Genomic DNA, 14,710 nt, shown 5'->3' on the forward strand with positions numbered 1-14,710 from the left:
CCGGCAACATCCTGGTTATTCTCTTTGGAACCCTCTCCAGCTTAATAATATCCTTCCTATAATTGGACGACCAGAGCTGGACACAAGATTCCAGAAGAGACCTCACCAATGGCCTATGCAACCTCAACATGATTTTCTAACTCCTATACTCAAAGGTCTGAGCAATTAAGGCAAGCATGCCAAATGTCTTTTTAACCATCCTATCTATGTGTGATGCAAACTTCAAAGAATTGTGGTATGGGCTATTGTTGTAAAGCAGAATTCAAGATTTAGCTAAGCTTCCTATATGCAGAATTGAAGGCAATGTGAGTGTCTTGTACAGTGGCAGTCACCGATAAACCATAGATTGTGTATATCTATGGTGGTTAGTTTAGTTTTAACACTGGATTGGATAATGTTAAAGAGCTTTCCATTTAGGCAGTAATCATAACTAACACTGGAGTGCACTTGATCTTTGAGGTGAGTAGAGATTGCCAGTAGGTTTTAAAACAGTATGGAGTCATCATACAGCCTTGTTTGTCCCCATCTGTTTCAATATCCCACTGAAGCAAATTGTAGCCTTGTTTTCAAGAAGAACTCCCAAGATTGTGATAAAATTTCCCTTGTCATCCATATCTTTGGAGCATAGTCCACAGATGCTCATCATTTACTGTGTCAATGGTGAAGAGTTCCTTTTGGTAAGATACCCATGACTGTTGCAAGTTAATATAATTTCCAGACAGCCGGAGGAAGCTATAAAGTGCTCTGTCACTTCTGCAGTGGCAATAGTGATTGTTCCATTCATTGAAATCTTTCAAAGCAACCATTGCCAGCTCAGTAACTTCAATTTCATAAATGTGTGTGTGAATCCTAGTCAAAGCTATGTTACAGATTCACACCATGACTTCCCTTACTGAACTGAGCATCTGATTTCTGCAACCCAAATTATTCCACTGTCAGTACCACAGAGAAGAAATTATCTACTCCATCTTCACATAAGCTTCATGAATTATTGATTCCTTAGGGATAAACTGAGCCCATGTGCTACCACATTCAATATTAGCAAGTTAGTGATTATTGGCACCATTGCCTAAGCTCAGGAGTATTGTTGATATGGATTGTCTGAAGACATGAGTGTTATTGCTGGATGTTATCTGAAGGTTGAACTGTTAGCACTGTGCACAGTCTGAAGGCAGGAGTGTCAATGCCGCATACTTTTTACAGTGATACATAATGCTTGAAGACTGCAAGGTCTGCTCTATTCCAGTCACATTTAGGCTTTGTAAAGGGCCCCATTAAATTTTTATCTTATTTCCTAAAAAAAAAATGGACAAGTGGAGCAAAAATCTGGCCATTTTGTCCTAAGGAACTGTTAACAGGCAAAAGAGCTGAAAGCTCTTGAAAAGGGTGTTACATATCAACATATTGCCTATCCAGTTCGACTTGACTTATCCAGTATATCACCTATGTCCAGAATGGTGTAAATTAGCAGAAAGCAGATTGAGCTTTCTGCACGTTGGTGGTGAAGCAATTCACTTTAATCAGAAGGACTGCTTAGACCTCAATTATGTTAATCCAAATATTGTAGAAAATGAAGACGTGGGTTTTGGTTTCAAAAATTTTACGAAATTGTGGGGAGGAGGACAAGAATTCACTGTGTCGGAAACATGCTTCAACCAAATAAAGAAAAAGTGGATGTTCAAACTGCTCAGTTATAGTCTCATAACTAAAGTTGTTGAAATTGGTTTTCACATTAGAGTTTCTGTCCTCTTACTACTATCTTTCTTTGATTTTTACTGCTTGAATTGAGAGTTTGCCCCTACTATTCTTGGATTGCCTCGCCCTGTTGAAAGAAATTGAATATTAGTGAAGGTTTGTGATTCTTTTATGATGTAGCATTGATGGAGAGGGATCATCTTTGTTGCTTGCTGACGTAAGTGCACAATGAGCAAAATTCAAAAGCAATAGTTTTGTAAAGCAGGTAATCATTAAGAAATCTGCTGCAGGTATTGCTAATTAGTAATGATGTTACATAAACATTTTATGTTTACTTTGAAAGGAATTTTGGAACCAAGTGATGAATTTCAGTTCTGGGCAGAAGTTGCTGCAAATGATGATAAACCAGACAGAAAAGAAAGAGCCCAGCATTTTGAAGAATTATTTCAAACAATTGCACAGGTTTGTTTTATACCAAAAACCTTTGCTGTCTAAATAGTCATTAAAAAAAAGCATGCTTTATATCTTTTTATCTAAGATTTGATGCCAGTGTAATAGAAAATGCAAAAATCGAACAGTACAGCACAAGAAAAGGCTCTTTGACACACCATGTCTGAGCTGACTATATTGCCATTCTAAATTAACCTCATCTACCTGCACATGGTCTGTATCCCACTATCCATTGCCTAATCAAGTGTCTGTCTAAGTGTTTTTTTCACATATCATATCTGCTTCTGTCACCTCCCTGGCAGTGCATTCCAGGCACCTATCACCTTCTCTTAAAAAAAACTTTCCTTGAACATTATCTTTAAACTTTGCCCCTCTCACATTAATCTTATGCTCCCTAGTCTTTGACATTTCCACTTTGGGGAAAAAGTCTCTGACTGTACACCCTATCCGTGCCTCATAATATTATATAGTTCAGCCTCCGACCCCTAAGCGAAACAATCCAAGTTTATCCAATCTCTCCTGATAGTTAATTTACTCCACTGCAGATAACATCCTGGTAAACATTGTTTGCACCCTTTCCAAAGGCTCCACGTCATTCCTATCGTGTGGTGACCAGAATTGCACACAATACTCAAAATGTAGCCTAAAGTTTTATGCAGCTGCAACATGACTTACCACTTTAATACTCAATGTCCCGACCAATGAAGGCAAGCATGCTGCATGCCTTCTTTACCACCTTATTCACTTGTGCTGCCACTTTCAGGGAGTTATGGACTTTCACCTGAAGATCTCTGAATATGAATGTTTCTAAGGGTCCTGCCATTTCCTGCATACCTTCATTTTGCTTTTGAACTGCCAATTTGCATGACCTAACACTTGTCTGCATTGAACTCCTTAGAACATAGAATAAAAAAAAGAACAATTGCACAGGCCCTTTGGCCCATGATGTTGTACTGAACATGATGCCAAATTAAACTAATTCCTTCTGCCTGCCCTTGTTCCATATTGCTCCATTCTTTACATATTCATGTGCTTATCTAAAAGTCCCTTAAATGCCCCTATTGTATCTGCTTCCATCACCACCACTGGCAGCTCATTCCAGACTCCAACTACTTGCTGTGTAAAAAAAACTTATCCCTCACATCTCCTTTTGAATTAACTCCCTCTCACCTTAATGGATGCCCCCTTGTTTTAGACACTTCAACTCTGGGAAAAAGATAGAGTTGACGATCAGAATGTATGCATCTCATTATTTTATAGATTTCTATCAAGTCTCCCCTCAGCCTCTGCTGCTCCAGAAAAAAAAATCAAAATTTTCTAGCCTCTCCTTGTAGCTCATACACTGTAATCCAGGCATCATCCTGGTGAGCCATTTCCGCATCCGCTTCAAAGCCTCTACATCCTTTCTCTGATGTGGCAACCAGAAATGAATACAATATTCTAAGTATGGCTGAACCAAAGTCTAATAATGCTCCATCTTCCTTTTTCTTGTCAAACATTCCAACTGATCTATATCTTGCTGTATCCTTTGACAACCTTCATCACTATCCACAATACCACCAATTTTTATGTCATCTGCAAACTTACTAATCAGACCACCTTCATTTTCATCCAAATTGTTTATATAAATTGCAAACAATGGAGGTCCCAGCACCGGTCCTTGTGGAACAGCACTGATCACAGAACTTTAGTCAAAAAAAAAGTCCTCCACATACTCAGTCTTCTAGACGAAACCAATTTCAGATCCAGCTTACCAATTCAGCATGGATCTCATTTGACTTAATCTTCTGGACCAGCTTACCATGAGGCATCTTGTCAAATGCTTTACTAAAGCCCATGTGGGCAACATTCACTGTCCTGCTCTCATCAATAACCCCTGTCACTTTCTTAAAAACTCAATCAAATTTGTGAGAGAAGATCTCTGCAGCACAGAACCATGTTGATCATCCCTAATAAGTCCATTCGTTTCCAAATAAGGGTAATTCCTGTCCCTAAGAAACTTCTCCAATAAATTGCTGACCACTGATATAAGGCTCCGTAACATATAATTTCCTGGATTTTCCCTGTTAACCTTCCTAAACAAAGGAACAACATTGGCTATTCTCCAGTCCTCTGGGACCTCACCTGTGGTAAAAGAAGTTACAAAGATCACTGTCAAGGCCCTAGCAATCTCCTCCTTTGCCTCTGTCAGTAACCTGGGATAGATCCCATCAGGCCTTGGAGACTTACTTACCTTAATGTTTTTCAAGATATCCAACACGACCTCCTTCTTAATAATGGCATTCCTAGAATATCATTAAACCCATCGTAATCTTACCATTATCCATGCCCTTCTTTTTGGTGAATACTAAAGGAAAGTACTCATTAAGGATGTCATCTACTTCCTGTAGCTCCATGCATAAAGACCCTCCTTTGTCCATGAGTGGACTCACTCTTTGCCTAGTTACACTCTTGCTCTTAGTGTATGTATCAAATGACTTGGGATTCTCCTTAAGCCTATTGGCAAGGACATTACATGGCCCCTTTCACCCTCCTAATTCCTTGTTTCAGTTCTTTTCTGCTTCCTTTATATTCCTCATGGGCTTATCTGATTTCAGTTTACTAAACCATACATATGCTTCCTTTTAATTTTTGACTAATCTGACAATATCTCTTGTCATCAAGGGATCCAAAATTTTGCCATCCTTATCTTTCATTCTCACAGGAACATGTTAATCCTGAACTCTGATCAACTGGCATTTAAAAGATTCCTACATATTAGATGTGCATTTGCCCAAACAGCTACAGCCAATCTAATTTTTCCAGTTCCTACTAAACAATTTTGTAATAAGCCTTCCTCCAATTTAGCACATTCGCCTGAGGATCAGTTTTATCCTTATTCATAACTATTGCTGAACTTAAGAAATTATGATCACTGTTCCCAAAATGGTCCCTCTTGAAACTTGTAGATTGAAAGTTTAATCACCAAACTGAACTAGTTGAGGAAATAGATAACACAATGTGGAGCTGAAGGAACACAGCAGGCCAGGCAGCATCAGAGGAACAGGAAAGTTGACATTTCGGGCTAGGGGATCCTGACCCGAAATGGCAATTTTCCTGCTGTGTTCCTCTAATTCTACACTGACTCCAACATCTGCAGTTCGTATTATCTCTAGTTGAGGAAATAATTTGTGTTAGAGCATGTGGCTTTTGGCTAAATGCTGATCAGTTTTTGTTTTGGAATTGCTTTTCATCTACTTGGAAAAAATCTTTTTACTTCTCAAATGTGATGTATATATCTAGTTTGGTGCTTTTATTGACTTCACGCAAGTGTTTCTTCTGTTTAGCTGCATACTCTAGATCTATCTGGATTATGCTATTGAAATGCCGCTTAAAGTTTGCGGCCAGTTCAGCATAGTACAAATATGTGATTTCCTTTAACTTTATTTCTCTCTTGTTTGCTTTCTTAGCAGTACAACAATTTGGATGCTCTTTCTTTAGCCGATGTTGTGGATTTAGTTGAGAGTACTCGTGATACTTTGGATGATGTATGGAGACAAACTGAGCATGATTTTTACCCAGAGTCACGAATGCGCCATCTGCTGGATGTCATAGGTATTGTCCTTGAAAGAATAGATAACCAGTGGTACAGGCACATACAGACTTTATCCAAGTTTGGACTGTCCATTTTTTTTAATGGGGCATATCTAAATGTTCTCCAAGTGTCTCAGAGCTAACAAAAAAGGATGTAGATTTCTGAGACAACACAGTGTGAAGCACAGCAGGCCATGCAGCATCAGAGGAGCAGGAAAACTGACATTTTGGGTCAGGACCCTTCTTCTATCGCCCCTTTCAAGAATATCAAACTTTTCAAAGCACCTTACAGCGAAAAAAGTACTTTTAAGCTCAAGTTACTTATAATACGCAAATTGTGTTCAATTTGTGCATAACAAGTTCCTACACTGGAAATGTTGTAACAACACAATATGTTCCTTGTGAATATAAGTAAAACATTGTGGATGCTGGAAGACTGAAATAAACAGAGTAAATGCTGCAGAGACTCAGTAGGTCTGGCAGCATCTGTGGTGAGAAAAACAGAGTTAATGTTTTGCTATCCAATGTTATTCTTCTTTGGAACTAATTATTTGTAATGCTAATTAAGGAATAAATAGTGACCAGGTCACTGGGGAAAGCTTTACTGCTCTTCTTTGAAATAGTGCTGTGGGATTTTTTATATCCATGAATAAAGCAGATATGACTTTGGTTTAATGTCTCATTTAAAATAAAAAGTGCCTCCAACAATGCCAGTACTCCCTCAGTACTGGACTGGAATGTGAGCTGTGATATTTGGGCCTAAACCTTGGACTGGGACTTGAACCTGGTTCTTTGTGTCTCAGAGAGGGGAGTGCTACCAAATGACAAAATTCACTGTACATTTTACAATCTATTTGCTTATTAAATAATCTCTGACTTTGTCCTGAATATGCATTTCTATTTAAATACTCAGGAATATGATCTCAAGGCCTAGTTTAATATGTTAATGAAATACTACTTAGATATGATTGGTTATACACCCTAAAAGTTGCAGAATTTTGATGCCATGAAAATGTAGTGCATATCTGTATTGAAAATATTTTTCTCTACATGTCCTTGGAAAACTTTAAATGATGAATGTTTCTACATTATCATTTTTATTCTGAATTTAATGATATAATTTGTCAAAGTAACAAATTCCCAGCCATTTCTGTGAGTAACTAAACTGAGTTACAATGATGTACATTACTGTTAGGCGAATAAATGTTTCTGATTCCCTGCAAGAGTACATTTTCTAATGCTGTTGTGGATTGTCTGGTTAAAACGTGCATAAAATGTGGGCATGTCATCATAGTCAGTGCTTGAAAGCAGTCTGGAATGTGTTAGGTTTGCAATTGTTTGCCTCCTCCTGAGTGAGAAGATCCCAGCTTCCGTTCTGCACATCCAAAAATTAAGTTGGTGATGTGGCAAAACTTAATGAGTATTATTTACAAGGTGTAAGCCCTGTATCTTGTTGCTCTATTGCATTGCACATTGGAACATAGTCAATTTGAGACTGAAAACAAAAAGTGCTGGAGATCACAGTGGGTCAGGCAGCATTCATGGAGGGAAAGGAAGCTTACATTTAGATGATGTAATTGCCCCTACATTACATTTAGTCGATTTTGTATTTGATTTCCAAGTCAGGGTCAAAGTATTCAACATTATCTCTGCAATGTATCAGTGATTAGTGCTCCCATGTGTTGCATATGTATGGTAGCTTGAGGATATGTGACATCTTTCCAGCTATCCTGCCATCTAACTGCTACACAAAGTTTTGATGTTAAGCAATTTGGATATTAGGTTGTTATAGTGGGTTATGCATTTGTTACTGATGTTTGAAAATAATAATGTTTACAAAACTTTAATTCCTTCTAATTCCTTTTCTCTAGGAAATGCCTTGGGTAGATTTGTTCAGAAAACCCTAATGCAGTTAAATTTATGGGGGGATCCTTTCCACACTGTGAAAGAGAGCCTCAGATCTGGAATCACCATCTCTGAACAGTGGGTGGCAGCCTGTGATCATCTGACAGGACATCTCTGGCGACGATATACTCCTCACCAGTGGAAAAGTGAGAAATATTGTCCAGAATCATTGGCTAAACTTGCAAAACGTCTTGAAGAGGTATAGTATGATAAATGATTTTCTTGATTATTTTGAAAATTGTAAGATTTTACTTTAAACATTGCAACTTGTAAGAAAACTACTATACATTTAAGACTTAAACTAGGCAGTCACGATGCAGTACTCAGATAAATGGTGGAATGTTTTCTTCAGGTTTCTGTAAGGTATGTATTTCTCTATCTATTCAATATTGAAGTTATGACTGTTTAAAATTCAAAACGAGCTGCAGCATTTTTGAACATACACTTTTAACATAGGATTTCATGTCTAGTTCTACATTTTTTTATTTGTTTATGGTATGTGAGTGTTGCTGGTTAGCATTTATTACCCATCCCCAGTTGCACTTGAAGAAGGTGGTGGGGAGCTTCCTTCCTAATGTAACACAGTCCACAATGTGTGGTACCAGCGCTGTGGGTGTTAGGAGGGGAATTTGAGTATTTTGGTCCAGTGACAATGTAGGAATAGTGATATAGTTCTAAATCTAAATGTGAATGGCTTAGAAAAGAACTTGCAAGTGGTGGTGTGACTGTGCGCCAGCTGCAGCTGTCTTCCAGCCACAGTATTTGTATAGCTGGTCGAATTCAGCTTCTAGTTAGTGATATTCCCGTCCGCAAGACATTGATTTTGCCTTAACAACATATTCCTCAATACCTGATTTAAAAATTAATAATTGATCATGCACTAATTTCTGTTTGCAGAAGAGAGATCCAAATCTCTACCACATTTTTAACTCTGTTATAATTTCCTGGTTTCCCTCTGTCACTTTCCTTAAATTGCACAAGTCGTTTTTTGCCAATATAAAGAAATGGTTTTTAACTGAGAGCTTTGAGAGGTTATAGTTAGGGGATGTGCAATGTTTTGACCCAGAAACTTAATAACTTGCTTTAAAATTCTGCATGAAAACCATCTGTTTTGGCAATTTGTCATGTTTTAGTGTTTGTTCCATCATCAGTGTTAACTTGGTTACATCAATGAGCCCCAATCCTGATTTGTTATTAGTATTCCCGTCCACATTCTAGTGTCTTCCTGTAACTTAAATAATGATGCAAAGTAATTATTTAATAAGTCCTCCTTTTCATTCTTTCAATTGATGCTATCACCTGTCTTAGTTTTCACGAATTCCATCTTGTCTATGACCACCATCTTTTTCCCAAATGTAATTATAAACATTTTTGCATTGATTTTGATATCAGTCATTCATGGAAGTGGAGAATATTGCATCACACTCCTGAGTTGTGCCTTGTAGATGGTGGACAGACTTTGAGGAATCAGGATGTAAGTTATTCACTGCAGAAATCCTAGCCTCTGTCCAGCTCTTGTAGCCACTGTATTCATTGGCTAGTCCATTTAAACTTCTAGTCAATGATAACTCCCAGGATGTTAATACTGGGCTTTCAGTTATGATAATGCCATTGAATATCAAGGGTTAATGGTCAAATGTTCTGTTGTTGAAAATGGTCACTGCTGGCACTTGTCTAGTACAAATGTTACTTGCCACTTGTTAGCCCAAGTCAAGATATTGTCCAAGTCTTGTTGCATTTGGATTTAGACTGCTTTAGTACCTGTGGAGCCAATAATGGTGCTGAACATTGGGCAATCATCAGCAAACAGAACTGTCCCATACAGAAGAATACAGTACAGTCTGCACTGAAAAAAACACTCAAAATCTATACTGGACCCACTTTCTGGCACTTAGAGAGATAGTAGGAACTGCCGAATCTGGAGAATCTGAGATAACAAGGTGTGAAGCTGGACGAACACAGCAGGCCAAGCTGCATCAGAGGAGCAGGAAAGTTGGCGTTTCGAGCTTTATCATCCAGCTTTACACCATTCATCATCACCCTTCTTCATTCAGCTTTACACCGTGTTATCTCAGATTCTCCAGCATCGGCAGTTCCTACTATCTCTGTAACAATTTTATGAAGAAGGGTCTCGACCCAAAACGTCAACTTTCCTGCTCCTCTAATGCTGCTTGGCCTGCTGTGTTCATCCAGCTTCACATTGTGTTATCTCAGATTCTCCAGCATCGGCAGCTCCTACTATCTCTGTAACAATTTTAACCCCGCTGTGAAACCTGAAGAAAGGTCTCGACCCGAAACGTCAGCTTTCGTGCTCCTAAGATTCTGCTGGGCCTGCTGTATTCATCCAGCTTCACACCGTGTTTCTTGGCACTTAGACCCTGGTTGTGAATGTTCCATTCCAAGTAAGCAAAAAATGAAGAGATCTGAAAAATTGAATATTAGGACATTTCAAATTTTTTAAAAGTATGGGCAAAGATCTGGAGCTCGGGTTGTGGATGAAGTTGTTGACTTGATCACTGGGCTGGCTTGCTTTTGTTGAGAAGTTTCGTCACCATGCTAGGTGACATCAACAGTAGAGCCTGTGATGAAGCGATGTTATGTGATAATATTTCAGATTCCCACCATCCTCCAGGAAAAACGATTTCCTTAAATCCCCTCTAAACCTCCTGTCTTTCTCCTTAAAGTTATGCCCCCTCATTATGTACTCTTCAACTAAGGGGAATAACTTTTTATCCACCCTGTCCTTGCCCCTCATAATTTTTTACATCGCAGTGAAGTGCTCCCAACTCAGCCAATTTTTTGTCCCTAATGAAGACAACCCAAGCTTAAACAGCTTCTCTTCATAGCTAAAATGCTTCATCCTTGGGAGCATCTTGGTGAATCCCTTCACGCCTTGTGCAGTGCAATCACATACTGCCTATAGTGTGGTAACCAGAACTGCACACCGTATTTCACTTGAGGTTTAATCAAATTTCTGTACAACTCCAACAGAACCTCTCTGCTGTTATAATATTGCGACAACTAATAAGGGAAATTGTCCTGTATGCCTTCTTAACTACACTACTAACCTGTCCTGCTGCCTTCAGAGATCTGTAGATTCCTCTGGGCTTCCTAGTGTCCTGCCATTCATTGGGCACTCCCTTGTCTGTTACTTCTTACGAAGCGTGGCACCTCACATTTAATAGGGTTAAATTTCATCTGCAACTAATTTGCCCATCTGACCGGTTGGTGTCTATATCCTCCTGTAACATCAGAGCTTCTTCCACTCTGTCAACCACCCAACCAATCTTTGTGTCATCCACAAGCTTACTGTCATCCCTCCCATGTTCCCAACTACATATATTGTTTATATATATCATGATGAATAAGGGATCTAGCTCTGGTCTCCTTGGTGCACCACTGGACACGAGCCTCAGTCAGAAAAACAGCCTGCTATCACCATTCTCTTTCTTCTACCTCTAAGTCAATCTTGGACATAACTTCTTAGGAGCACAAACGACTTTTCTGATGAAGGGTCTAGGCCCAAAATGTCAGCTTTTGTGCTCCTGAGATGCTGCTGGGCCTGCTGTGTTCGTCCAGCCCCACACTTTGTTATCTCGGATTCTCCAGCGTCTGCAATTCCCATTATCTCTTGGATATAACTTGACAGGTTACCTTAGATCCCATGTGCTTTTACATTCTTTATCAGTCTCCCATGTGGAACCTTGCCAAAGACTTTGTTGACATCTATACCAATGATACCAACTGCACTACCCTCACCTGCACACCTAGCCACCTCCTTAAAAAAGAGCAATCAAATTTGTTAGCGTAACCTCAGTCTGACAAAGCCATGCTGACTATCACTGAGCAAACCTCGTCTCTCCAAGTGGCAATTAAATCTCTCCTTCAGAATTTTCTTCATATATTTTCCCTACCAGTGATGTGAAGCTGTGGAATGATTCTCCCAATTTTTGCATTAACCCTTCGATATTGGTAAGGTGGACTTTGCAGGATTGATGGAGCTGATTTTGCTGTTGTCATTTCTGGTACCTTAGTCAATGCCAGGCACTCCATCTGGTGGATTACTAGTCCATGACAGTACCACTATGCAATCACCTGCACTGATTTTCCTGGAGCTGATTTTAATTTTTGCATGCAATTTATTTAGTTTTATTTGTTTCTGCCCTCTGTATTCAACCCAAATTTTTTGGGGTGGTAGGGGACAGGTAGTGCAGGTAGAGCTCTTCATCCCTGGGGTGTGTAAACTGGGCTGAAATCACCTTATTTCCTATTTGATGTATGTCCCATTAATTTGTTCTTTTTTTTAACTGATTTAACAGATTTGCCCGTTTGCCATAGATTGCTATTGGCTAAATTTTCACTCTCTCTTAGGCTGTTAACTGAATCTGGCTCATTACTCATTGCTGTATCCCAGATGGCATGTCTTCGTGTTGATTCTGGCATAGACAATTGCAGAGAATTCTCGTGAATGCATTTTATTGCACCTGATGTTCTGCTGTTCCAAAACTATGTGGAAGTTGAAATTACAGTTAAAATTTTCTCCCTTTTATATATCTTGTCTAATGTCTGCATTTTAGATAAATGTTGATTTCAGGGGTATGGTAAAGTGTCTTGTATGCAACTTCTCTCCAATCTTAAATCCTTTCATTTTTATTAATTTTATGTTTAAAATCTTTAACACCTGCACGTCATTTAGAAAACATGAAACTCTTACCCTGGAAGTGATTTGATTCATAATCACCAAAGCTTATCTTCACCCTTGATTATTTTTCTGATATTTGCAGTAGGATTTACAACCTGCCTTATTTAGTTCCCAATTGTGACCATTTTACAGCCAAGTTTCATTGTGGCTACCATACTATTCACTCTGTGTTTAGAGGGAATAGAATGTCGAATAAATTCTGCTATTTATTCCTTACTGTCCATGCATTTTTATAAAAAAGGAAACCATAAAGTAGGAGTAAACTAGCTTAGGAAATGGAGAGGAGAGTTTAAAATTTTTGAGAGATTTGTAGTTCAGGTTGTAGGTGAGGTTGAAGACTTGTTTGCCAAATCAGTGTGTTTGATTGCTGACATTTTATCACCCTGCTAGGTAACGTCATCAGTGTGCCTCTGGTGAAGTGTTGGTATTCTGTCCCACCTGTTATTTATATGCCTTGGTTTGCAGGGCTGGTTGGCATCACTTCCAGTTCTATTTTTCAGTGGTTTGTATATCGGGTCCAGTTCAATGTGTTTGTTGATGGAGTTCCAGTTGGAGTGCCAGGCCTCCAGGAATTCCCTGGCATGTCTCTGTTTGGCTTGTATTATTACAGATGTGTTGTTCCAGTCAAATTTGTATCCTTCTTTGTCTGTGCGCATTGAGACCAGTGACAATTGGTTGTATCTTTTGGTGGCTAGTTGGTGTTCGTATATCCTTATTGTTAGGAGAGGAGATTATTGATGTTGCATCATTGCAAAACAGTTGTTCATTTGTTCTGAGCCTGGTAGTCAAGGGGCAAAACATCAACAATAATTCACTCACCTTGGAATGGATTTATGACAGAAATTGTGCTAAAAATTTTGTCATAAATTTATAGTTTGGTTAAATTTCTCAGTTTCCAATGTTGTGATTCAGATTTTTAGAATATTGTTTTTACATAGATTCATGCAAAATTTTAAGTGAATTTTTAGAAATTCTCATATCACAACATAGAAACTGGACATTCAACCTAAACAATCCTTAATAGTTCATATTGCTTGTAAACCAACAGCCCAAACTACATTTATCTGCCCTGTTCAAATATCTCTTCAGTGCACGTTTGTATTCTTTTGCATTGGGACATTTATTCTTCAGTTTAGTCATTGACGTTTTCCCTATATGTGAGATTGTTGAATTTATTTCTAGGGTTACATTTGAGAAAAAAAATTCTCTCAATTTTCAGTGCTAGATTAGTTGGATGAAAAAAGAAACGGTTAAAGTGGTATCAAAACAGAGTGCAGAAATGTGACTAGGAATGTTTGTTCATGTAAAAGATAAATGCCAACGCAGACTAATTAGACTAGTACATATATTTTTATGTACACTGGTTTGCATTCAAGCTTGAAGAAGCTTACAGAAGTCAAATCAATAAATCTCATGAAAGTTAATTTCTCAGCAAATAATTCTTGTTAATTGTTTTGCAGATTCAGACCAATAGAACTATCCATGAAAAACTTATGCGACTCTTACCAGCTGGAGAACAGCAATTACTTCACAATGCCCAGGTTTTTGAATCTTTTGCTGGACTGAATCCTGTTCAATATAATCCTTACACAGAGGTTTGTTATAATTTGCGTGTTATTTTGAATAAACACAACCTTGGGATACACACACACACACACACACGTATATATATATAACATGGTGTAATTGCATTTTACAGCCACTGTGGAAAGCTGCTGTAGCCCAGTATGAACGTTCTATAGCCCCTTCAGAGCAGAAGGTCGCGAGCAAACTGAAAGTCTCTATTGTAGAGGTACAAGATAATCCCCAACAGGTAAAATAGTTCTGTTATGAATCTTTTCATCAAAATATCAAGAAATTCAATAGAGAATTCTTAAGAAACTCTAATTGAACAGCAGTGCAAGTTTAGAAGTTGTTCATAAAGAGTATGTTTGAAATGAATGGCATGCATCTAAGGAAAAGCTAGCCAAACATATGATGGAGAAGGAATAGAAAGTGAGGATGATAGAATTGGATGATGAAAGACGGGAGGAGGTTTAGGTTGAGTATAAATTTTTTGCATTGATTACTTTGGCCAAATGTCTCGTTTTTATGTTGTGCATAATATAATCTGTATGAAGAAGTTTCTATTGTTCTTTAATCTACATCTGTGACATTTACTCCTAATCATAGACCTCCAATCTAGATTCTTCATTCAGTCTGTTTCTGTCTGCCCTATGCCATGCTTTATAGTTATAAACATATCTATACTCCATTGTTTGTGTTATTCTATCAAAGGCATGCTCAGTTTTTCAGTTCTATTTTTCCATTCTCTTCAAATCATCCTAGTATATCCAGTTGTCTCCTCTTTAAAGTCTCCATATTCTTATAGTTTGGAGCCAGTAC

The 14,710-nt window shown here is 38.3% G+C and overlaps 1 protein-coding gene across 2 annotated transcripts in view; it reads left to right on the forward strand.

Moving 5' to 3' along the window:
* The window catches only part of dync2h1 (dynein cytoplasmic 2 heavy chain 1), a 541,347-nt gene that overhangs the window by 28,776 nt on the left and 497,861 nt on the right, over nt 1-14,710 (forward strand). For both annotated transcript variants that reach the window (XM_059646623.1, XM_059646624.1), the window contains exons 5-9: nt 2,039-2,157; nt 5,595-5,739; nt 7,590-7,822; nt 13,786-13,920; nt 14,025-14,138. In XM_059646623.1, coding sequence (XP_059502606.1) covers nt 2,039-2,157; nt 5,595-5,739; nt 7,590-7,822; nt 13,786-13,920; nt 14,025-14,138 — 746 coding nt within the window. The remainder of the gene's footprint in view (nt 1-2,038; nt 2,158-5,594; nt 5,740-7,589; nt 7,823-13,785; nt 13,921-14,024; nt 14,139-14,710) is intronic.

This window comes from Stegostoma tigrinum, chromosome 6 (assembly GCF_030684315.1).
Source record: "Stegostoma tigrinum isolate sSteTig4 chromosome 6, sSteTig4.hap1, whole genome shotgun sequence".
NCBI classification, from domain to species: Eukaryota; Metazoa; Chordata; class Chondrichthyes; order Orectolobiformes; family Stegostomatidae; genus Stegostoma; species Stegostoma tigrinum.